The sequence below is a fragment of the Ochotona princeps genome, chromosome 15, assembly GCF_030435755.1.
Source record: "Ochotona princeps isolate mOchPri1 chromosome 15, mOchPri1.hap1, whole genome shotgun sequence".
Classification (NCBI taxonomy): Eukaryota; Metazoa; Chordata; class Mammalia; order Lagomorpha; family Ochotonidae; genus Ochotona; species Ochotona princeps.
Genome location: NC_080846.1, coordinates 1544692 through 1567129, shown reverse-complemented (window position 1 = coordinate 1567129; position 22438 = coordinate 1544692). Strand labels below are relative to the sequence as shown.

The 22438-nt window shown below is 56.4% G+C and overlaps 1 protein-coding gene across 2 annotated transcripts in view; it reads left to right on the top strand.

Moving 5' to 3' along the window:
- Positions 1–22438, top strand: part of TBC1D22A (TBC1 domain family member 22A) — a 260405-nt gene that overhangs the window by 152227 nt on the left and 85740 nt on the right. For both annotated transcript variants that reach the window (XM_058673258.1, XM_058673257.1), the window contains 2 exons: positions 3070–3179; positions 14808–14883. In XM_058673258.1, coding sequence (XP_058529241.1) covers positions 3070–3179; positions 14808–14883 — 186 coding nt within the window. The remainder of the gene's footprint in view (positions 1–3069; positions 3180–14807; positions 14884–22438) is intronic.

Here is a 22438-nt window from a genome sequence, read left to right as displayed (position 1 = left end):
TGGGGCAGCCGCAGGGTGCACGGCCATGCTGTGGGCTCTCAGGTTCTGGGGCAGCCGCGGGGTGCACGGCCATGCTGTGGGCTCTCAGGTTCTGGGGCAGCCGCGGGGTGCACGGCCATGCTGTGGGCTGTGTTGTGGCTTTCACTAGGCCTCAGGGCTGCGCCTCCCCGCACCACCAGCTGTGCTTCCTTGGGTCTACCAGGCCACCTGAGGGGTGTCCCTACAGCTCAGCGCCACGTTGTCTAGTGCCACTGTTGGTGCCTTTGCCCAGTGTGGGTGGCTGCTTTCTCAGGCCAGGGGTATTTATCTGATTCTAACAATAAGAATAATTCTAATTTGCTTGATGTTCAGAAGACAAATTGGCAGAGGGGTTCTCAGAGTAAATGCCGCTACTTCATTATGCTGAAGAGTAACAAATGGCCTGTGGTGAGAAATGACTCCTCGAACACGCTCCCGACATCTCCTTGGATGAGATAATAAGCCAAATAAAGACTGAGAAGGACCTCTGCTTCCGCCCGTCATGTGCAGCCGCTTGTGTCCCTGCGTGTCTCAGCTGGGCTGGCTCTGCTGCTGTGGCTGCCAGGAGCGACAGGGCCTGCCAGGAGGGACTCCAGGACTGCCAGGAGGGACTCCAGGGACTGGCAGGAGAGACCCCGAGGGCTGCCAGGAGAGACCCTGGGGGGCTGCTAGGAGGGACTCCAGGGACTGCCAGGAGTGACCCCGGGGGCCTGCCAGGAGGGACTCCAGGGACTGGCAGGAGAGATCCTGGGTGCTGCCAGGAGAGACCACGGGGGCTGCCAGGAGAGACCCTGGGGGATTGCCAGCAGAGACCCTGGGGGGCTGCCAGCAGAGATCCTGGGGGCTGCCAGCAGAGACCCCGGGGGGCTGCCAGGAGGGACCCAGGGGCTTCCAGAGCCTCGTTTCCCTGTTGACCTGTCGCTGTGCTCCCAAGGTCTTGCCCACAGGTCCCTGTCACTACAGAGCTTCTCAACAGAAGACTTGGGGTGACGCAGTCTCCTGCAGCTGGTTGCGGGAGCCGTCTGTCCTGAGCCGGCCTTGCATGGAAGGGGGCACTGGAAATTCCCCTCCTGACTTGTCACCCCTGTCCCGCAGTGCCCGCAGACTGATTCTTGGAGATTTTGTACCATAAGCTGGTGGAGGGGGCACCTCCCACCTCCAGGTTCCATGAAAACCCAGGGAGACAGTGCGTTTCTGCACAGTCGGGGTGCAGGCACCCTCGGAGGGTGTGTGTGTCCCAAACGCTGGGCCCCTGGGCCAGCTGAGCTCTGAGGCCACGCACCTTGCTAAGCTAAGCCCCATGGCCAGAGCTGGCCCTGTGTCCTGCAGCAAGAGCTTACAACTACTTCTGCTGGGCCAGTGGGGACAGTCAGTTCGGGCTGAGGGCAGCACTGGGGGACAAGTGACTGCCAGCCAGGCAGTGAGCGTCCAGTAGGCCACGTGGCACAGGGGTTTCCTGAGTGACATGCAGTGAGCTAAGGAGCGACCAGCCCCGCTTTCTGCACACTCCTGTGCTTGCTTCGGGCCGGCCCTCTGACACCTGCACGTTTGTGACTTCGCTTGTCCATGTCTTTTACTCTCCCCTGTGATCACGAGCTCTTTGGGGGTAGGGATTCCCTGTTTGTCTCCACCTGCTGCTTGGTCCCCACAGCATCCCACAGGGGAGACAGTGCGTGGCCCATCAGCTGAGGAACGCTACAACCTCAACAGAATTCCCAGATATCCCTGGACCCTAAAAAGATAGGAGTGCTGGTGTGGACTGCTCTGGGGGTGAACCGCAAGCCCGTGCCATGTGCTGAGACATGCAGGTGGGGAAAGGCGCGTGCTAGAGGGTCCCTGCGTGGCGTCCGCAGTAGGCAGCTCCGCAGCCGTAGCACTCGGGTTAAACTGGATGAGCGAACACAATGAGAACGTGCGGAAGTGCTTGGCACAGTGAGCACGCAGTAAACACTCGCAGTTACAATGTGAGAATTACTGTTACTTTTATCAGCTTCAAACTTTCTAAATAAATTCTAGACTGAAGTGTTTTTCTCTTGAAGAACATTTTGCTTGCAATGATGCCATGTATATTTACACATAAAACAATTATTTTTTAAAAGACATAATTTTTTAGACATTTATGAATGTTACACTGGCTGATAACAACTTTTATAAGCATGAAAGCTTGCTCAGATTCTGGGTAAGCTATTCAAATGAGGTATCTGTTTTGCACTTTTAAAGACTGAGAAAAAAAGATGTATTTATTTTCAAAGTACGAGTCGCAGAGTGAGAGGAAGAAGGCAGAGGAGAGAGACCTTTGGTCTGCTGGGTTACAGCCCAGATGGCTGTGAGCCAGAGCTGCGTCAGGCCCACACCAGCTCACATCCAGCTCTCCCGCCAAACACTCCTGCCATCCTCTGTGTCTCTCAGAAGCCTCTTAGCAGGGAACTGGATGGCAGGTGCAGCCAGCGCATGAACAGGAGCGTGTGTGGGATGGACGCAGGCAGCAATGTAGCCACGGTGCCACAGTGCTGGGCTTTGCATTTTAAAGACTTCTCGTTACGATTTTTCATTTTTTTTTAACATCTTCCGAAGAATGTGATCTAGAGCAGCATTGTCAATTGTCTGAAGCCCACCTTCGATCGTGGCATAGACATGCTTGTCTGGCACAGCTCTGGGAGCGTGGCCCGGAAGCAGGTAGCAGGGGGCTTGCGGCTGATGGCTGCCTCGCCCTGCAGGAGCCAGGTCCTGAGGGCCTGATGGCTCAGCTTCAGGTCTCCATCAGCAACAGTCATTTACTCTAAGTTCTCCCTTATTAGAATGTGAAATGCCTGAGAAGCAATAAGTTACAATGTATTAACTATGTTAATTAATCAGAGAGGATTCAGAATATTAATTATCTGCAACTAATTAGATATTAAAATTGAGAACCGTTAGCGATGAGGTGGGGGGACTGAGCGAGTCATTTTAGCAGCAGATGAGTGACAACACAGTGGGGGCCTGGCAGCGGCACGTCACTCCTGCCTGCCTTGTTTGTGCGGAGTGCTGATGGCGCCCGTGTCTTCCTTGCAGACACGGAGGACGTGGAGAGCGTGGACATGTGCAGCGTGCCCACGGAGGTGCTGCGCAACATTGAGGCCGACACCTACTGGTGCGTGAGCAAGCTGCTGGACGGCATCCAGGTGAGTGCTGATGGCGTGGGCCGTGACCTCGTACAGTTCATCCCCACAAGTCTGGACTGGGGCACCCAGGGCTCCCTCACACGGGGCTCCCTCACACGGGGCTCCTCACACGGGGCTCCCTCACATGGGGCTCCTCATATGGGGCTCCCTCACCCAGGGCTCCCTCACATGGGGGCTCCCTCACATGGGGCTCCTCACATGGGGCTCCCTCACCCAGGGCTCCCTCACATGGGGGCTCCCTCACATGGGGCTCCCTCACCCACGGCTCCCTCACATTGGGCTCCTCATATGGGGCTCCCTCACACGGGGCTCCCTCACACGGGGCTCCCTCACATGGGGCTCCTCACATGGGGTTCCCTCACACTGGGCTCCCTCACACGGGGCTCCTCACATGGGGTTCCCTCACCCAGGGCTCCCTCACCTGGGGTTCCCTCACATGGGGCTCCCTCACCCTGGGCTCCCTCACACGGGGCTGCTCACATGGGGGTCCCTCACACGGGGCTTCTCATACGGGGCTCCCTCACATGGGGCTCCTCACATAGGGTTCCCTCACATGGGGCTCCCACTGGGTGACTGGCTTCTGAATTCCCACAAGCCATTCTCCAATGCTGTAAGTGGTACCTGTCTGCACCTAGAGGTCAGCCGGGGTGTTGGCGGGATGCAAATGGGGTACCCTGCTCTGAGACTGTCCTGGTTTAGTTCTAGACCTGCACTGGTAGTGCCCTGGGGCTCCCCTGGAACCGAGCATGCGTGTTTGAGTATGACCTGTGTCCTGGCTGACCTGGGGGAGCAGCAGTAGGGTGAGCAGGGAGAAGTCCGGAGCAGGGCTGCTCAGCTGCGAGTTCTCGGAGGGGCCAGGCCCACCAGGCTCGCTGTGAGAGCTTCCTGCTGCTCCGCAGCCCACCCGCACCCTCGCCAAGGAGGGCCCTCCCGTGAGAAGGCGCCGCTCTGTCAGCTGCTACTGTCACAACACTTGCTGACAAGGCTTTCCTGAGCTGCTGCATGTGAAATGGTCAAAATAAGGCTTTTACAAATATGTCTGAAGGTTTAGGTGCAGGTTTAATTTGAATAAATTAGATGAAGTGTTTCTGCTGAGGAGAAGTGTGGAAGGAGGCATTACTTTTGATGGCTGAGGGACCCACGCGCGGAGGGGAAAGCCCTCGGGCCGCCTGCGAGCCGACACCTCATGCCTTGTTAGGCCTCCCGCCACGAGCAGTGTCCCTGGCCCCCCGTCAGTCCGTCGCTTCGCCTGCTGGCTAAGCTTTGCAGGTTTTGAATCCCTCCCTTCCTACTGGGGCATAAGCCTTTTCCGCTCAGGAAGGAGGTTGGGTCATAATGTGAAACTATGAATTCCGGTGTCACCCTGTGGTGGCGGGTGATGAACTGGTGCCACTGAGGTACAAGGGCACCCAGCTTTGATTTGTAAATAAGGCCGGCTGCACGGTGAGTGGGCTGCTGGCTCCCACCGGCACCGGAGTCGCTGTCAGGGGAGGGGCTCGTGGGGGGGCCTCTGCTGCCTGTGCGCCCCGCTCCTGGCCGCCCTTCGTGTCCTGTGCGGTTGCATGGACCACCTGATCACCTGTGCGGCGAGCGCCTGAAATCTCCTCGGGTCATGTTGATCCCATCGGTGCCACTCACCCTCACGTAGTCGTGTTGCAGTGCACGGTGCCCCAGGCTCGTGTTGGTCCTGCATGCTCTTCACGTGTCAGCCCTGTGAGCCCGTTGGCCTTGTTCATGCCGCAGGCTCTCCGTGGGGGTGTGTCAGTCCTCCCATGGTCGTGCCGATGTCAGTGGTGACCTTGGTGCTCCACACTGCTCCTGAGAGCCTCTTGGAGCACGCCAGTTTTGCCGTCGGGCAGCTCGGCGGCTTGGCTGTAGTTGCTGCGATGGGCCGTGCAGGCCCCAGGAGTACTCCTGCTGTGGCTGGCTGCGATGCGGGCGTCGCGTTCAGGACAGTCAGCGGACCGGGCGGCGAGGCAGCTAGCAGTGGACGGTCCGCTCCCTCAGAAGCCGGGCTCGCCTCTTCTGGCCTCTGGTTCCTGCTCTTGGTCTCACTTATTGCTTATGGTTCTCTTCTGAGAACTACTAGTACCTTCGGAAGCACTTCCGCGCCATATCATTATATTGCTGAAACAACCCTTGGAAGAACTAGATTTTTCTCAGTGCAGACTCTTGGCTCCCGACATCTTACCAGAGTCTCATCTACTTATCCAGTTGTGCGCAAGTTCACATGTGGCCAGAGCGTTTGGTCAGCCGTGGAACTAAAGCCGTGTGCCCAGGGCCCTGCTTGTGAGGAGTGAGAACTCGTACAGGACTTCTGGCGCCCTCTGTTAGTGACTGTTAGTGGGACACAGATGGCGGGACTCAGCATGTAGCCTGTACCCTGCGTGTGAGGCTGGTGCCTCAACACAAAGCCGCTGGCCACGGCGGTGCAGCCCTTCCTGGGCTTTGTGTTCTGAGCTGTGTGAGCTTTCCAGCTGGCATGGATGGGTTTGAGCTGTGCTGTGCTGGGGAGGTTCCAGAGGGCGGCAGCTTCTGGGAGAGCTGCCATGCGTGTTGTTGCTTGAAGTTCACATTGGAGCACCCATCTCTGATTTTGTGTCCTGTGAAGTTTCAGTCACCGACTGGCTGACTTGGCCTGAGTGGTGAGCCCTGGCCCATGAGGTGCTGTTTGGAGGACTGTGCCTGGTCAGTAGCTCCCTGCTGTTCCCAGGAGCGCAGGGCCTACAAGGATGCAGCAGTGAGAAAGGATGGTCCTGGGGGAGCCGGGCAGAGTGCTGAGGGCTGGGCAGAGTGCTGAGGGCTGGGCACAGTGCTGAGGGCTGGGCAGAGAGCTGAGGGCTGGGCACAGTGCTGAGGGCTGGGCAGAGAGCTGAGGGCTGGGCAGAGAGCTGAGGGCTGGGCAGAGTGCTGAGGGCTGGGCACAGAGCTGAGGGCTGGGCACAGAGCTGAGGGCTGGGCAGAGTGCTGAGGGCTGGGCACAGAGCTGAGGGCTGGGCAGAGTGCTGAGGGCTGGGCACAGAGCTGAGGGCTGGGCACAGAGCTGAGGGCTGGGCACAGTGCTGAGGGCTGGGCACAGAGCTGAGGGCTGGGCACAGAGCTGAGGGCTGGGCACAGTGCTGAGGGCTGGACACAGAGCTGAGGGCTGGGCACAGTGCTGAGGGCTGGGCAGAGAGCTGAGGGCTGGGCAGAGAGCTGAGGGCTGGGCACAGAGCTGAGGGCTGGGCACAGAGCTGAGGGCTGGGCACAGTGCTGAGGGCTGGGCACAGAGCTGAGGGCTGGGCACAGTGCTGAGGGCTGGGCACAGAGCTGAGGGCTGGGCACAGTGCTGAGGGCTGGGCAGAGAGCTGAGGGCTGGGCACAGAGCTGAGGGCTGGGCAGAGAGCTGAGGGCTGGGCAGAGAGCTGAGGGCTGGGCACAGAGCTGAGGGCTGGGCACAGAGCTGAGGGCTGGGCACAGAGCTGAGGGCTGGGCAGAGTGCTGAGGGCTGGGCACAGAGCTGAGGGTTGGGCAGAGTGCTGAGGGTTGGGCAGAGTGCTGAGGGTTGGGCAGAGTGCTGAGGGCTGGGCACAGAGCTGAGGGCTGGGCAGAGTGCTGAGGGCTGGGCACAGAGCTGAGGGCTGGGCAGAGTGCTGAGGGTTGGGCAGAGTGCTGAGGGCTGGGCACAGTGCTGAGGGCTGGGCAGAGTGCTGAGGGCTGGGCACAGAGCTGGGAGCACCCAGGAGGGTGGTGAAGGAGAACGAACAGACTACCCCCTCCCATCAGATGCCACATAGCACTGGGTGAACTGGAGCAAAAATGATTTAAGATTCCATAGTAGAAGGAAGCCTGGTGGCCCCGCAGCCAACCCCAGGGCTGTGGCTGGCCCCGCGTGGCCTGGCCTTGCTCGGGCCGATGGAGAAATAACACGGGGGCCCTGCTGTTCCCACGTGGAGTGCACGTGGCTGTGCCGAGCAGCCGTGGCGCAGCCCTGCCAGAAGCACGCCGAAAGCATTCCAGGAGTGCTTCCTGTGGCTCACAGTGAAGGACTTTGGCTCACATCGGAGAATTCTTGAATTCTCTTGCTGTTCCCCCATGAGAAGTTCAGACAGAACCTGCAAGTGTGTCCAGTGATTTGTTTAAACACAACAGTGGCAAATCCTTTAAATGGTGTCCTTCATGTACTATTATAAATAGTGTGTGTTTGTAAGTTAGCATTTTCCAAAGAGAAAAATGTTCAATGAGGAGAAAGGCAGTATAGATTTTTGCAAATCTCCTTAATGTTTAACTTTAATAGGAGACAGAGCTTTCTTATATATGCTATTACGTTTAGTAGGCTGCACTTTTTTTGGTTGGAATTGTGAAAAATATCCAGGCTCAAACAAATATATAATTGGCAAAGGCAGCATTTTAATAGCATTTTCAGGTAGTTATGGATCTTTTTTTCTCTATGGAAAACCGAAGTTGGATAGATGCTTGTTTCTTAAAGGCTAACTGCTGTTCCATCTCGAGCCACACCACGCATGCTCCTGCCTTAGTGCCCTGTCTCGCAGCCCTGGCCGTTGGTCATGATGGGGCACTGGCTGGTAAGGAGGCCAGTCATCTCTGTGCTGGTGACACGTTTGACTGTCTTCTCTCTGTTGTGTCGATGACACAGTATGCACAGTATTGCCAGCATCTCTGGAGAAGCAGTGGCAGGCAGATGGCTCAGTGTGACTTATATCGCCTGAGCAGCTCAGCTCGCTCAAGTGGGCCCTGGTCTCCACGCCAGTCCCTCCTGAGTGACAGGTCCAAGTGGCGCCCAAGTGAAGCTGCCATGCTGGTGGCGTTCTTGAGGTTCACTGCCTCAGGAGGGTCTCTAACAGCTCTCCGTGTTCTTTCTGTTTAGCCACACGGAGTGTTGAAGGATGTTGACTCAAGGCCAAGGTTGAGTACAAGCTTTAATCGGAAAAACAGTAGCTTTCTGTTTCAGGAAGGGTTTAGTTCAGCATGTGGCATTTGGAATGGAGGGACTGCAGTGTGGTTTGGGAACCTGGCTAATGTGCCAGCGCTTTTACTTACTACTACAAACATTCATGTTCATGAGAGACATGTGACATTTTAAAAAAAGAATATTTTTATTAGAAAGAAAGATCGGATTTACAGAGAGAAGGAGAGACAGAAAGATCTTCCATCTGCTGGTTCACTCCCCAAATGGCTGCCATGGCCAGAGCTGAGCTGATCTTAAGCCAGGATCCAGGAGTATTCTCTGGGTCTCCCACATGGGTACCGGGCCATTCTGTATTGCTTTCTCAGGCCACAAGCAGGGAGCTGGATGGGTAGTGGAGCAGCCGGGTCATGAACTGGCACCCATATGGAATCCCTGAGCATGCAAGGTGAGGATTTAATCATTGGACCATCATTTAGGGTCTGCCACTGGTGTGATGGCAGCCCTCGGGAGGGTTCTTCCAGCACCCCTACAGTTGCCTGACCAATTTTGAGGGACTTGTGCCCCAGGGGAGACTGGCAGCACAGGCTGTGTGATCCTGGAAGAGGGAAGGAGTGTGAGGCCTCAGGGACAGGACCCAGCAGGAGCAAGTGTTCCGGCCACAACTGTCCAAGGAGCTGGAATTCCGTTTGAATCTCTCCCACATGGGTACAGAACTCCAAGAGCTTGGGCCATTTTATGCTCTTCTCCCGGGCACACTGGCAGGGAGCCTGAAAGCAACACTCCCGTGGGCACCAGTGCTCAGCCTCTGTGCTCCAGCGCAGGCCCTGTGTCGTGGGCAAGTGAGTGGCGCCCTGCTGCAGCAGATGCTTTGAGTCTGGCGGGGCAGGCGGGGGGCTGGAGGCTTGCCCACGCTGGCTGGGATGCAGGCAGGGGAGCCTCACACATGGAGGCGACAACACCAATGGCAGGAGTCGTGGTCTTAGACTGTGCATTTTATTGTCCGAAACCTGCCTATGAATACCCCTCGGTGCCCGAGCAGGGTTTCTAGGCTTCCTTCCTCGATTCTAAGACGGCTTTGATCGCACACAGGTTTGATTTGAAGAAATCATCTGTCTTGCTGCCATGCGCATTCTCCTGCATGGTTGGTCTTCCCTGAATCTTGCACTGTGTTAGCAGTCCTCCGGGCAGTGGGGCTGTGGGGGTGTGGGCTGGCTGTGGTCCCGGTGGCCTTCAGAGTGTGGCATGTGAGCTGGTAGGACAGCGTGATGCCCCACGCCTGGAAGGAGAGGCCAGTGTTTCCTGGACCCCAAGCTAAGGACACTGAGCGAGTTCCCATGAGAGCTTTAGTTTGTAAACACAGTGTGGTGGGCTGCCACTGATGGCTTTCACCAGCTTCCCGAATTGTGGCGTGTCTTTTAAAAAAAATGATTCTATCCTTACGAAAGAGATACTCTCGTCCACTGTACTTCCCATGTGCCTGCAAACCAGAGTGGTGCTGCCCAAGGCCAGCAACCTGGAATTCCATCCGAGTCTCTTGTAGGAATGACAGGGAGCCAGCTGCTTCAGCCGTCGCTCTGCCTCCCGGGAGGGTCATAGCAGGAAGCCAGCTCTAGGAGTGGGGCTGGACTCCAAACCCAGACACGCCGGCAGGCTTCCCCGGCAGCGCAGGCCCCAGCTGGGTCTTTCACATGTTGCTCGTGATAGTATTCTGCCTTTTGGGGTGAATCTTGGTGTGGATCTCAGAGGTGCGTGTGAGCCCAAGCCAAGCGATGCGCACGTCTTACAAAGGGTTGCACACACGATGTGAGCCCAAGCCAAGCGATGCGCACGTCTTACAAAGGGTTGCACACACGATGTGAGCCCAAGCCAAGCGATGCGCACGTCTTACAAAGGATTGCACACACGATGTGAGCCCAAGCCAAGCGATGCGCACGTCTTACAAAGGGTTGCACACACGATGTTGGCTCCTGTGACGCCAGCCTTTGAGTATGTGCCTTTTCCGGCTGTGAAGCTGACCAGGCACGGGGCTTGGCCCTGCCCTTCTCCAGGATTTCCAGTGTGTGTTCACGCAGGAGTCCCAGGCCGGGCGGTGCCTTCTCAGGCTCTCGGGGGACTGTGTTCTGCTTGTGCGAGCCTTTCATGTCACTGATGACGCTTGTACCAGGGTGCTGCTTAGCTGTTACTTCTTGAGTTACGGTCTCCGTATTCGCCTACCCTGAAGTCATGCTATTACTCTTAGGTTCATTACTTAACAGGACAACTCCTTTGAGCAGCAAAGAACCACTGCCTGTTATAATTAGTCATTTACATTTCCTTTCCTTGGGGAAGAATTATTCAGTTCTAAGAACTGGCTGGTGGCATGGAAGTGATAGGAATGCTGCGAAAGTGACTCTTGAGTCTCAGAACTTGCCAATGAGTGAAGAATGTGGTGATGTTGTCACTTCTTTAGAGTCCAGCAGACATCCGGGTCCTTGACCGGGGCTGTGCGTGAGGGCAGACAGTCACCCAGAGCTCAGAGTTGAGGGCCTCAAAAATGAGGCTGGAAGGACTGACAGCCTAGAGGAGAAGTAAGGTTCCTGAAAGCTGTGTCTCTGTCCCTGGTGCTGAGGGTGAAGGGAGCCTGGACGAATGAGGACCACAGCAGCCTCCGAGTCCCCGGCCTTGCTGATCCCCCGGCCCTGCTGATCCCCCGGCCCTGCGGTGCTGCCTGAGGAGCCGGGCTGGGGCTTTTCCTGTGAGTCCCCGGCCCTGCGGTGCTGCCTGGAGGAACCCGGCTGGGGCTTTGCTGGAAGCTGAGCCGGAAGCGGCCTGCAGGTCCGACAGGGCTTGGGTCAAGCACAGTTCCCGAGAACTTGGTTGATGGCTTGGCCTTCTCCCGAGGAGGATATAACGGATGCACAGCTGAGTAGCTATCGAGCACTGTTTGGCTGAGATGTGAAAGAGGCCCATTATTATGCTAAGATTGAAGTGCGTCATTAATTAGGATGAAGCCCACTTAGCTGGCCGTGCTTGTCCTGCCTGTGGCTCCTCATCACCCTTTGTATCCTGTTGCAGTAAGTGCAGACTCCCGGTCATGCTGACCTGGGAGAGCCAGATTACAGTGCAAGTGTAGCTGGCTTTCTCAAGGCCAGTGTCAGGAATTCACAAGCAACCATCGCTTATCTGAGCAAACGTTTCAGTCACTTGCTTAGTAGTTTGCTTTTGTTTATCAGAATATGAAAAGGAAATGCATTTGATCCTGATCGAGGCAGAAAGCAGAGGGGGCTGGCTGCAGCCGTGGAGTGGTCAGAAAGGAAGCCCCACGTGGCTGTGCTTGGCATTTGCTGCGTGCACCATGGGGCAGCGTCTCCCCTGGGCAGGACAGCCGAGCCTCCTGTGGACAGAGTCTGGGAGCAGAAGGGGATGTTAAGGGTGCTGCCGTCTGGGAGAGCAGCTCACTCGTGCCCTGAGTGGGGCAGCGTCTCCCAGGTGGACTGGAGAGCCCGGGTGGAACAACTGGGGGACTGCCTCACTCTGCTGGCCCAGTTGGTGTTGGTTCTCAGCTGCTCTGCCCGTCTGGGGTGCCCTCTCGTGCCTTGTGCCACCCCATGTGCCTTGCTGTGGTGGCCCGGTCATCACTGCCTTCCTGAAGTTGCCCTGGCCACTCTGGGCTCTGCTCAGGGGCTCCTTTCTTCCTGCCGCCGTCCTCGAGCTTTTCTGGGAAGGCAGCTTCTGGCCACGCAGGCTTTTCCTGTCCCCTCACCCTAATCGGACCTGTCCTCTGGGTCACTGTGGTGTGCCCTCCAGAGTCGCCCCAGCCGTGTGGGGCTCCCTGGAGCTTGGGCTCACTCAGAGCAGGCTGCGTTGGGAGGCCCGGAGCTGCCACCTGCACCTGTGGGCTGGCCCTGCATCGCCTGCGCCCAGGCCTGCTTGGGGCTGTCGGAAGCCCGTTTGGAGGATGAACAGAGGCTGCCAGGAGGCTGTGCGGGCTCGCGGCTGTTCTCTCCTTGTTTGGTTGTTGAGAACCCGTCTCCTCTCCTTGAGTTTGAACAGATTGAGAAATAAAGCAAGATAATGGCAGATGGAGACCACAGAATTACTTTGATTTCTGCTAAATGAGAGGCTTGGAATCCTATCTCAGTGTGTGAGACAAATCAAGCGGGTGACTGCGCCCTGGGGCCGTGCAGCTCGCGGCCTCTCGGGAACGATGCTGGACCTGCACACGTCCCTCCCAGCAGCAGAGCCCTCTGAGAGGCGGAGGGGAGCACTGTGCCCCGGGGTCCCTCTTCTTCCAGCCGTAGTAGTGGGCTTATCCCCTCCTCAGCTGGAGTATTTCAGGGGATGAGCAAGTGCAGAAAGGACACCCCAAGGAGCCCCTTGCCCGGTCGGGGGAGCATCAGCCTCAGCTTCCTGTGCTTGTGCCCTGCTCAGTGCTTGGGGCCAAGCAGCCCCCGATGGACCTCCAGTCCTTGGGGACAGTGGGCACAGTGAGTGTGGCTGTCAGCATGTGCTCGCCTGGGCTGTTTGCTGGAGCAGGGCATGAGTGAAGCAGCCTGCCAGCCCTCTGCCTGCTCGGGCTGCAGGCTGCCCTCTCGCCGCTCAGCGCCACTTCTCTCCCTCCCTGACCTGCCTTGTAAGGTGTCTTGCCTGCAGAGCCCTATGGCCACTTGCCATGCCCCGGTCCCTGATCCCCCTGTTGTCCGGGCTCCAGGGGGAAATGAAGTCTTCCAGGCCCAAAGACGGTGATGTTTATAGGAATTAAATCCAGAACCTAAATTCCATGCCCTGTTCAAGTTGAACGCATTGAGATTCACAATGTGCGTAGCTTCTGGCTGCTCCCCGTCAGCCAGAGGTGCGCTCAGGCACTCGGGGAGCAAGCGCAGCTCCACCAGGCCCCTCCACACTGTCTGTCAAGTGCCGAGTCTCTGACAGCCCTTGCTTCTTGAGAACTTGGGTTCAGAGGAGGACGTGTTAGCTCCGTGCAGGATCTGGCCCATGGTGCAGGATCCCAGGAAGCTCCGTGTGGATCTGGCCCCATGGTGCAGGATTCCAGGAGAGAGCCTGTCCTGGAGCCATCCAGGGTCACCCGCTGGAGGTCCCAGTGTCTTCCTGCCGAGGTGGGCAGTCCGAGTGGAAGCCAGAGCCTGTCACTTGGAGTCCGTGGGGAGAAGGCCCCTGCTGGCAAGGGGAGGCCAACTCTGCTGGCTGCCCCCATCTGAACAAGGGGCTATCAGGGCCCCGTAGGCCACAGTGGCTGCTGCCCTGGCTCCCTGTAGGATTTGGTGTGAGCAGGGGGTGTGTGTCTGTGTGACAGAGACATACAAGGGGACAGATATACGTAGATAGCTGGATGGAGATCTTCCGTCTGCTAGTTCGTTCCCCAGATAGCCACAGCAGTGAGCCAGGCCAAGGCCAGGCGACTACCCTTCCATCTAGGTCTCCCATGGAGGTGGCAGGGGCCCATGTAATTGGGCAATTTTGTGTGGTTTTCCCAGGTGCGTTAGCAGGGACTGAATCAGAGTAAGTCAGCCAGGACTCCAGCCAGCTCCTACAGGGGGCAGCGCTGTAGGCAGCAGCTTAGCTGTCTGTGCCACAATACTGCCTCGCTGCTTTGCTTTTCACATTTGGTGCTTAGGCCTTACTAACTGATGCTGACCTGGGGCTTGTCACCCCAGACAGTGCCCCTCCTGGACTGGAGCAGGGTACTGTGAGTACCACCCCAAGGGCGGACTCGCGGCTCTGTGGTGCCTCCTGTGAGCTCCTGTGCCTCAGGAGAGCATGCTGCTGTGTGCAGTTCTTCTGCATTGTCCTCCTCCAAGTGATCCCCAGCCCAGAGGAACCCTTTCCCTGAGCGGCCTGTGTGCCCTGGCGGTGCGGACAGCCCTGTGTGCCCTGGCGGTGCGGATGACCCTGTGTGCTGTGTGGGCAGGCCTGTGTGCCTGTGCAGTGTGGATGGCCCTGTGTGCCTGGGTGGGCAGGTCTGTGTGCCTCTGCTGTGTGAGCAGGCCTGTGTGCTGTGTGGGCAGGTCTGTGTGCCTGTGCAGTGTGGACGGCCCTGTGTGCCTGGATGGTGTGGACAGCCCTGTGTGCTGTGGGGGCAGGCCTGTGTGCTGTGTGGGCCGGTCTGTGTGCCTGTGCGGTGTGGACGGCCCTGTGTGCTGTGTGGGCAGGCCGTTGCGCCTCTGCAGTGTGGATGGCCCTGTGTGCCCCTGCAGTGTGGATGGCCCTGTGTGTTGTGTGGGCAGGCCTGTGTGCCTGTGCGATGTGGATGGCCCTGTGTGCTGTGTGGGCAGGCCTGTGTGCCTGTGCGGTGTGGACGGCCCTGTGTGCTGTGTGGGCAGGCCTGTGTGCCCCTGCAGTGTGGACGGCCCTGTGTGCTGTGTGGGCAGGCCTGTGTGCCCCTGCACTGTGGATGGCCCTGTGTGCAGTGCTGAGCTCTCACTGTTTGGGTGCCCAGCTTGTGGGTTCCAGTAGGCAGTGAGTTGTGCGTATGGTATCTTACACCTAGGCTCTGGGGCCTTCTCCTAGGCAGGTGGGGCTGGTCTGCTCTGGGGGGGCTGTGTGATGAGGGCCGGGGGAGTGCATGGCAGCCTGATGTGTGTGTCCTCCTCGGTTTCTCGGGGTGGAGCCTCGCACTTTGTGAACCCGTTCTGCCCTGTGGTACGGAGCCTGTAGCCCACGCCCCCAGGCGCACAGCCTTGCCTGTCTGCATCCAACGTGTGTTCTTATTTTGCCCTTAGGACAACTACACTTTTGCGCAGCCTGGGATTCAGATGAAAGTGAAGATGCTGGAAGAGCTGGTGAGCCGGATTGATGGTGAGCAGCCTCAGCGGGCGGGCGGGGCTGGGGGCGGCTGGCCTGCAGCGGGCAGCGTCCACGTGGTCTGTGCAGGCTCACTCCCGTGCGTGCCAGTGCCCGAGCCATCCCTCGTGCATGACGGCGATGCAGCAGGAGCAGGATTCAGGGCCGTTGCTCTAAGGGAGGAACGCACCAGCCCCAGAGCTGGCAGAGCGAGCTCCTCCCAGCCCAGAACCTCCTGATGGGAGCGCCAGGCCACACCGCCGGTGGCTGTCCTCTGGCACTCTGTCCCCTGCCTGGGTGCAGCGTTTTGCTATCAAGGATGTTAAAATAATTTCTCCATGGAATCCAATTAATTACTGAGTCTGGAAATAACATCTTTAATATTATAGAAAAATTATGGTGTGTGCTCAGGCAATTTTAGATTATGCTTTCATGTTGAAGTGGGGGCTTTGAAATACTTTTTACCTTCATCCTCAAAACGATTCCCCCTGCGATGTGCTGACTGTCATATTGCAATAGCAGAGTTTAATTAAATGAAAGTTGAGAGATAATGCTTGCCTGTCCCAGGCACAGCCTCCTGATAGTTTGTTAAATTAATGAGCAGAGCATTAACAAAGTGATGCCAAGCGGAACTGGGCCAGTCAGCGATGAGTGTGAAAGGGACGTGCTTCCTGGAGGAGCGCCGCGGTGTTTGGCCAGTGGGCTCTGCCCGTCCAGGGAGACTGCGCTGCTCTTGGCCCACGTGGGTCGGAGGCCTCAGCATGAGCATGGCGAATCGCCCCACTGCGTGTGTGGAGAAACGGCGCTTGTCCTGAAGATTTGAAAAGCAGAGTTCCAGTGAGAGCTCGGGCTTTGCCCACTGGTGTATTCCTCCAGTGGTACAAGTGCCAGGGGAAGTCTGGGCTGAAGCCGGAAGCCTGGAGCTCTGTGTCTGCCACACGGAAGCTGCTGCTTTCCCAGGCCCGTTAGCAGGGAGCTGGATTAGAAGTGGAGTAGGCGAGGTTGAACTGGCGCTCCCACTGGATGCCACAGGTGCAGCAGCTCCTTACAACCCCACCGTGCCACAGTGCCAGGCCCATGTGCCCTGTGCATGACCGAGGCTGCTGCCCGGTGTGCCCCGTGCCCGTGCCTTCCCCTGGGCCATGCCCTGGGAGCCGTCCTCTTGGGGAGGGCACTGGGAAGCTACTGGGTGGGACTGTGAGACGGAATCACGCCAGTCCCAAACCGCGCTTTGTTTCTTGATTGAATCTGACACTCAGCTCTGTCTAATGGTTATTACCTGATCTCTGTGTTATGAAGTTCTGCACAGTTCCTCCAATAATGCTTTATGTGATTCAGTATTATATTTAGCTACTTTTCAGCCTGTCTATTCAAAATACTGCTTTTTGCTTCTGCAAGTACATCTATTGTGCACTTCACAGTGAGATTGTGTGTGGATGTGGCTGCTTTTTTTTTTTTTAAACCTACCAGCAGTTTCTCAAGTGTTCCCCGGCCTCATTTAGCTCTTTGAAATATGATTTCAGCAGATGAATTGCACTTTCATGGCAGGTTCTTCCTCTCCTCTTGTGTCCCGGGCAAGGCGTCCTTTCTGTCTGCCTGGAGGTCAGTGCCCACGTGTTCAGGGCTCAGGTCGATCTTCTCTGTGCTGTGGTCCAGGAGGAAGCACCAAGCAGATGGATGGGCTGGACGCCTGGCCAGGAGCAGAGGAGCCCCAGCTGTGGCCCTCCCGCCCCAGCTTCAATACCGCCTTCCGGCCCCCGCCCCAGCTGCAGCTCTACCCTTTGCTAGCCCCAGCCCCACCTCTGCTCCCACCCCAGACCCAGCTCCCCAGCCCACCTCCACCCCCCCAGCTGCAGCCCTACCCCAGTCCTAGCCACAGCCCCATGCAGCCCTCAGCCCAGTCCTCCCACCCCAGCCTCCCCAGCCCCGCCCCAGTTGCACCTCTGTAGAAAGTCACAGCTGTATTTCCAGTCACCCTCCCCCTGAAGCTCTCTGTTTAAAGGCTCCGTTCTCCCCAACACAGAAGGTTCTTTGCTCTAGCAGATTGAACTGTGTAACTGCTTTATTCTGTTCTAATGAAACCTAAAATAGTTTCCGTGATGGCATCCGTGTGCTAAGCCCTGGGCTCTCGACACGGGAGATGTATCCCTGCCCAGCGTCTGCCCTCAGCAGCCATCAGGCCTCACCTCAGCGGACCTGCGCCCTGCCTGCTTGGCTTGTAGCCCAGGAGAAGGAATCTGTGGGCTTGGAACTTGTGCAGGGTGGCATACACCAGGGAGAAGCAAATGCCCACGCCAGCAGCCTGCTGCCTGTGTCTGCGTTCAGGGGCAGTGGCAGCCTTCGGCGGAGGAGGTCTGACAGCGTGGTGAGAACAGGCCCGTGTGGCCTCCCTGCAGCCGGGAGCTGTGCTGCTCTGTGAAGGGAGCTGCACGGGAGCTGCACGGGAGCTGCACGGGAGCTGCTGTGCGCGGGCCTGGGCCCGGGGCAAGGCGCAGGGTGACAGTTCGCGGGAACGGCAGAGGGACAGCCTCATTGTGTTATGTTCTGTGGTCAGGCAAGGTTACGGACTGTCTAGAAAACACTTTGATGTAAGGTGCGAACCAGACGTTGTTTGCTGCCATGTCCCCCTGAAGGCATTAGACAAAGTCCAGATGTAGACACAAGGGTTTTTGAGTGAGGGCGGAGGCCCGTGGCTGGTGGAAGCCACGTGGGAAGGACCTGGGCAGCCTCCTGTCGGTCTGTGGGCAGTGACTGGTGTGGCAGTGCTGCACGTAGAACCACTGCCTGCTACACCAGCATCGCATGTGGGCGCTGGTTCAAGTCCAGCCGTTCTAATTCTGATCCAGCTCGCTGCTAATGAGCTTGGGAAAAGCAGCAGAAGGTGGTCCAGTGCCTGGGCCCCTGCACCCACACCGGAGGCCTGGCGGAGGTTTCTGACTCCTGGCTTTGGTCTGTACTAGCTGCACCATTGCAGCACGGCCATTTGGGAAGTGAACCATTCGGGAAGTGGCACTCCCTCCTTCAGTCACTTTGCCTTTTAAATACACAAAGTTAATCTTTATTTAAAAATGTGTGGGGTCAGTAGTCTTGAGCAGCTCAGGAGAGAAGGGGATATGCTGTCTACTGGGCAATCCCTGCTCTCTGGGACAGAAAGTGAAAGTGCCATGCCGCAGCATGAGGGCAGCGTCTGCCGTGTCGGTAGGGATTAAGGGAGAAGCTGAGAGCAGAGTTCCACTGTAGTTAGTTAGCTAAAGAGGAATAAAAGACATTTCTTGAAAACACTGACATTCTGTCCAGAAAATAAAGATTTCCTGGACCAGACATGCTGGATTCTGGAGACAGAGCTCACCTCTAAAGGCTGTGAGGGTCTGGGGGCATTTATTAACCAGAAGAAATGCCAGCGTGAGCTGTGGTTCCATAGCCTGTACAGTGCAGGATCAAGCTGCCTTCCTGAGGCTGCGGGCTCTGAGCACAGTCCCTTCTGAGACCTTGGAGTGACGGGGGAGCGTGCTGCTACAGCCTCACACGGCCTCAGGGTTCAAGGACCAGGACTGCATGAACCTTGAATGTGATGTCAGGGTGCTCTGGAAACTACAACTGAGGTTGTTCCCACAAACGTTTGCTCTCAGGATGCCTGGTGTGCAGGTACATCACATGTTCAAGACTGAGAGCAGATGGCAGAGTGGGGTTGTGGCAGTTCCTTTCTAGAGTTTGTTTTTATTTATCTGAAAATTAAGAGAGCGGGACATACAGAAAGAGAATTGTGCATGCACTGGTTCACTCGTGAAGTGTGCTCGTAGTCCGGGGCTGGGTGAGGACTTCCCTGCGTCTCCCTCTGGGTGGGTGGGAGGTGGGGGCTGAACTGCTTGGGCCATTTTCTGTCGCCTTCCCAGATGCATTAGCAGGGAACTGGACCATGAGTGGAGCAGCTAGACCCCAAGCTGACATACATATGGGATGCAATGTTGCAGGTGACAGCTTGGCCTGCTGTACCACAGTGCTGGCCAAGAGCTTTCTGTAATTCTTAGATGTTTGCTGTGACACTGTGATCCTGATTGTGTATGAAAATATAAGAAGCCTGGGAATGTCTGCAGGGAATAGGAGACTGCACAGTTTTCATAAGAGACTAAAAAATGAACAACCAGTACTTCTGCAGTTGAAAAATTATCAGTATTAAGTTTTTTTTTTTAATAGAGGGATTACCATTGTTAAGAATTCAGTGAATAGGCATAACAAACTAGACACAGCTAAAGGGAAAATCAGTGAACTGGAAGATAGGTTTGGAAGAAAGTAGACATAGTTAAACAGAGTGTTTAAAATATGGAAACTACAGAAAGTAAGATATGTAGAGAGCGTGGTTAGAAAGTTTGATGTCTGTTTATTTGAAGTCATAGGAGATAAGAGAGGTTGAATAAAGATTTAAAGAAGTCATGACAGAATTCTGTCCAAAATTCTAAAATTTTGGATTGCTAATCAGCTTTTCAGTATGACAGCTAAGTGCCTGAGATGAGACAAGCTGCGTAGGAAGGGAAGAAATATTTACCTAGTGCCGGAGTCCAGCTCCAGCTGAGTTCGGAACTTGCGAAAGGTGCATGGATGAGGCGTAAAGAGGAGCGAAATGGACCACTACAATTCCATGATCATCGTGGTCCATGCACGAAAGCTGTCTGCTTTATTTATACAGAACCAGTCAAACTCCGGCTCAGACTTTTTCATCATGGTCAAGTGGGTGTTTTTAAGTATAATTCTGCCATTTGTTTCATCTTAAAGCAGGATGTTATCCATCCTGACCCTGTGGTCAGGAAGTTCTCAATAGATGGTGCATATCAGTCAGTAACACATTCCAACTACAATCCTCATTCTACAGCTTAGTCTTGAATCAGTTAAGGGAGGAAGTACATCACAGAAGGAAGGACCTAAAAATCAAAGAAAGGGAAAGAATAGATTCCCACTACACCTGGGGACAGAAGAACCTTGATTAGCATATGGCTAATGGGGGCAGCCAAGACAGGAATAATGAAAGGCCTTTTGGCTAAAACGGTATCAGCAACATCAACTTCCAAGCTCACATTGATACTAAACATTAACTCCCCAGAGGCAGACAATGCCTAAATAAATTATAGAAATCTCAGTGGGGTTGTCCGGTGTCCATGCAAAGGGAGGTGGAGCTGCATTCAGGTGGTTGTAGAGACATCCACTGGGCCCTGCCATACAACGGGAAATTCCTTGCGGCCCTGCCTGCAGTGGAACAGTTCTCTTCACACCTTCCTGTCTTCCACACCCGTCACACAGACCCCAGCAACCTAGCTTGGAGTTTTCTAAGTTCAGTCCTAGAAGATGGATAGCCCTAGTGGCTAGCCTCTGATGGAAGTGGCAGGGCCGGAATGGTTTGGCAAGGCAGGAGGCCGTGAGAATAGCTTTGTGAGGCTGTGTGCTCAGAGAATAGAACTGCTAGCGTGCAGTCACCCTTGCAATTCCAGGAGTTCTTCCTAATCCAAGTTATCTAACGCTGTCTGCAAGAAAAGTGAGCAGCTCAAGAGAGTCCCCAGACACCTCTGCCTCTCCTGTTATGAGGCGTGGTTTCTTTATTCTCTGTGGGTGGAATCAGCGGAGGGCCTGCTGCGGGGTGTGGGTGCAGTCCCCCTTGCTACATAGCAGCCCCGGATGTCCTGTCCCTCGCCCAGTGACCAGCCTTGGTGGGAAGCCATTTTTCCAGGAGACCCATGTGGTACTGGTACTATGTGAGTGTGCAGAGCCACCGTTGTGAGTGGGATAGCCTGCTCTTGGGACCTGTGCACGCAGTGCTTAAGGACATGTGACCATCTTGGCCTGATGATGGAACCTGCGGTGGTCCCTTGTATTGCTCCTGTGTCCTGGCCTTCTGGAGGGCCTCTTCCCCCATATCTGCACCTCGGGGGTGGAGCGAGGGAGGGCGGGCCTGTGTCCTCACCTCGGGGGTGAGGTATACACATGTCTGGAGGTAGGGAAGGTGGGTGGCGAGCAGGAGGCTCCTTTGTTCTGGTACATGTGTTTCAAGCCCATGTTCCCACCAGTGCCCAGGCACCTGTCGGCTGGTGCTGCCACTGCCCACTGCCAGCAGCAGCTCGTGGCTGATCCTGCTCGGCTTTGGCTGGCACTACCCCACAGCAACCTGGTGGTTTTCATTCAGGGTCAGAGTGCCTGCCTGGCTTAGAACTGCGCTAAACACACGTGCTGGCTGAGTGGGAGCATCCGCCTGGGGCAGCCGCCTCGCTTGCTGGGTGTAGCCTGCCAGGCCAGCGTGCTCGGCAAAGAAACAGCCTCTAGCTTTAGCAATCTTGCTTGGGTGGCACACACTTATCTCTTGCACATGTACTTGTGGGTCATCCAGGGCTTTGCGTGCCTTCACCCTCACTCTGGGACTCCACAGTTCCATGGCACAGGAAGAGGGCTTGCGAGTGGCCCAGGGTTCTCAACGTTCTCTGCTGAGCAGAGCGCCAACGTCTGTTCCCGCTGCCGAGCCGGGGCTGGGGCTGCAGCTCCGCCGGGCCTGAGGGAGGCAGTGAACACCCTGGTCACCAGCGTGGAGTGGGCGTCATCTAAAATGCAGTTCTCCCAGATCCTGCCATGTGAGGTTTTAAAGGTTTTAAATGACTAAGAATTAAAATTGTTGATTTTGTTTTATCTTCAAGCTTTTGTCAGAGGCTGTTCACAAAAAAGTTAAAATGTCATCTCGCCTGTGTTGCCTGCCTAGTTTGTAAAGTTTTACCATGTGTTTGCAGGCTCAGAGGGTTGAGGTGTGCCTTCTGAGGTCATCCAGCTAACTTCTCTGAGTGTTTGTATAAGCAGTGGTGCGGTCCCTACTTGTGTGTGACAGCAGGAGTCACACTGTTGGTCATTTGTCAGCGTCACAGTGAGCACTGAGAGAACTTCACGCTGAACACGGTGGTAGGCTTCCCCGAAGGCTGAGGAGCTTACGTGGGAATTGCGCAGCCTTGCAATGACCCCCGTGCAGCTGATGGACTCTGGCGGGCACCTCTGGGGCCAGAGTCCTGCATTGCCCGAGAGAGGACTGCTGGAGAACAGGCTGTTGGCCCCCGACCCCTCCTCAGCTGGGTCTGAGCCCAGTGCGCAGCCTAATGGACAGGTGCCGTGCGTGGTCAGAGACACTGATGGGGTCCGTCTGCATGAACCATTTGTCAACTTGGGGAAAGTGGTTGGGCTCTTACTCCAGTATTACGGTGCCTGAAAATGCCCTGCCTCTGTGTCCATCTGTGTTTCTCTGCTAGACTTCAGATCAGACCATGAGGGATTCACAGACTGCAGAGCTGTCCCACTCAGGGGAGTCCAGCCCTGGGGGAACAGTGATGGCCCACGGGCTGTCCTGCTCAAGGGAGCCCAGCCCTGGAGGGAAAGTGATGGCCCATGGACTGTCCTGCTCGGGGCAGACCGGCCTTGGAGGGATGGTGATGGTCCACGGGCTGTCCTGCTCAGGGGAGCCCATCCCTGGGGGGACAGTGATGGCCCATGGGCTGTCCTGCTCAGGGGAGCCCAGCGCTGGGATGACAGTGATGGTCCATGGGCTGTCCTG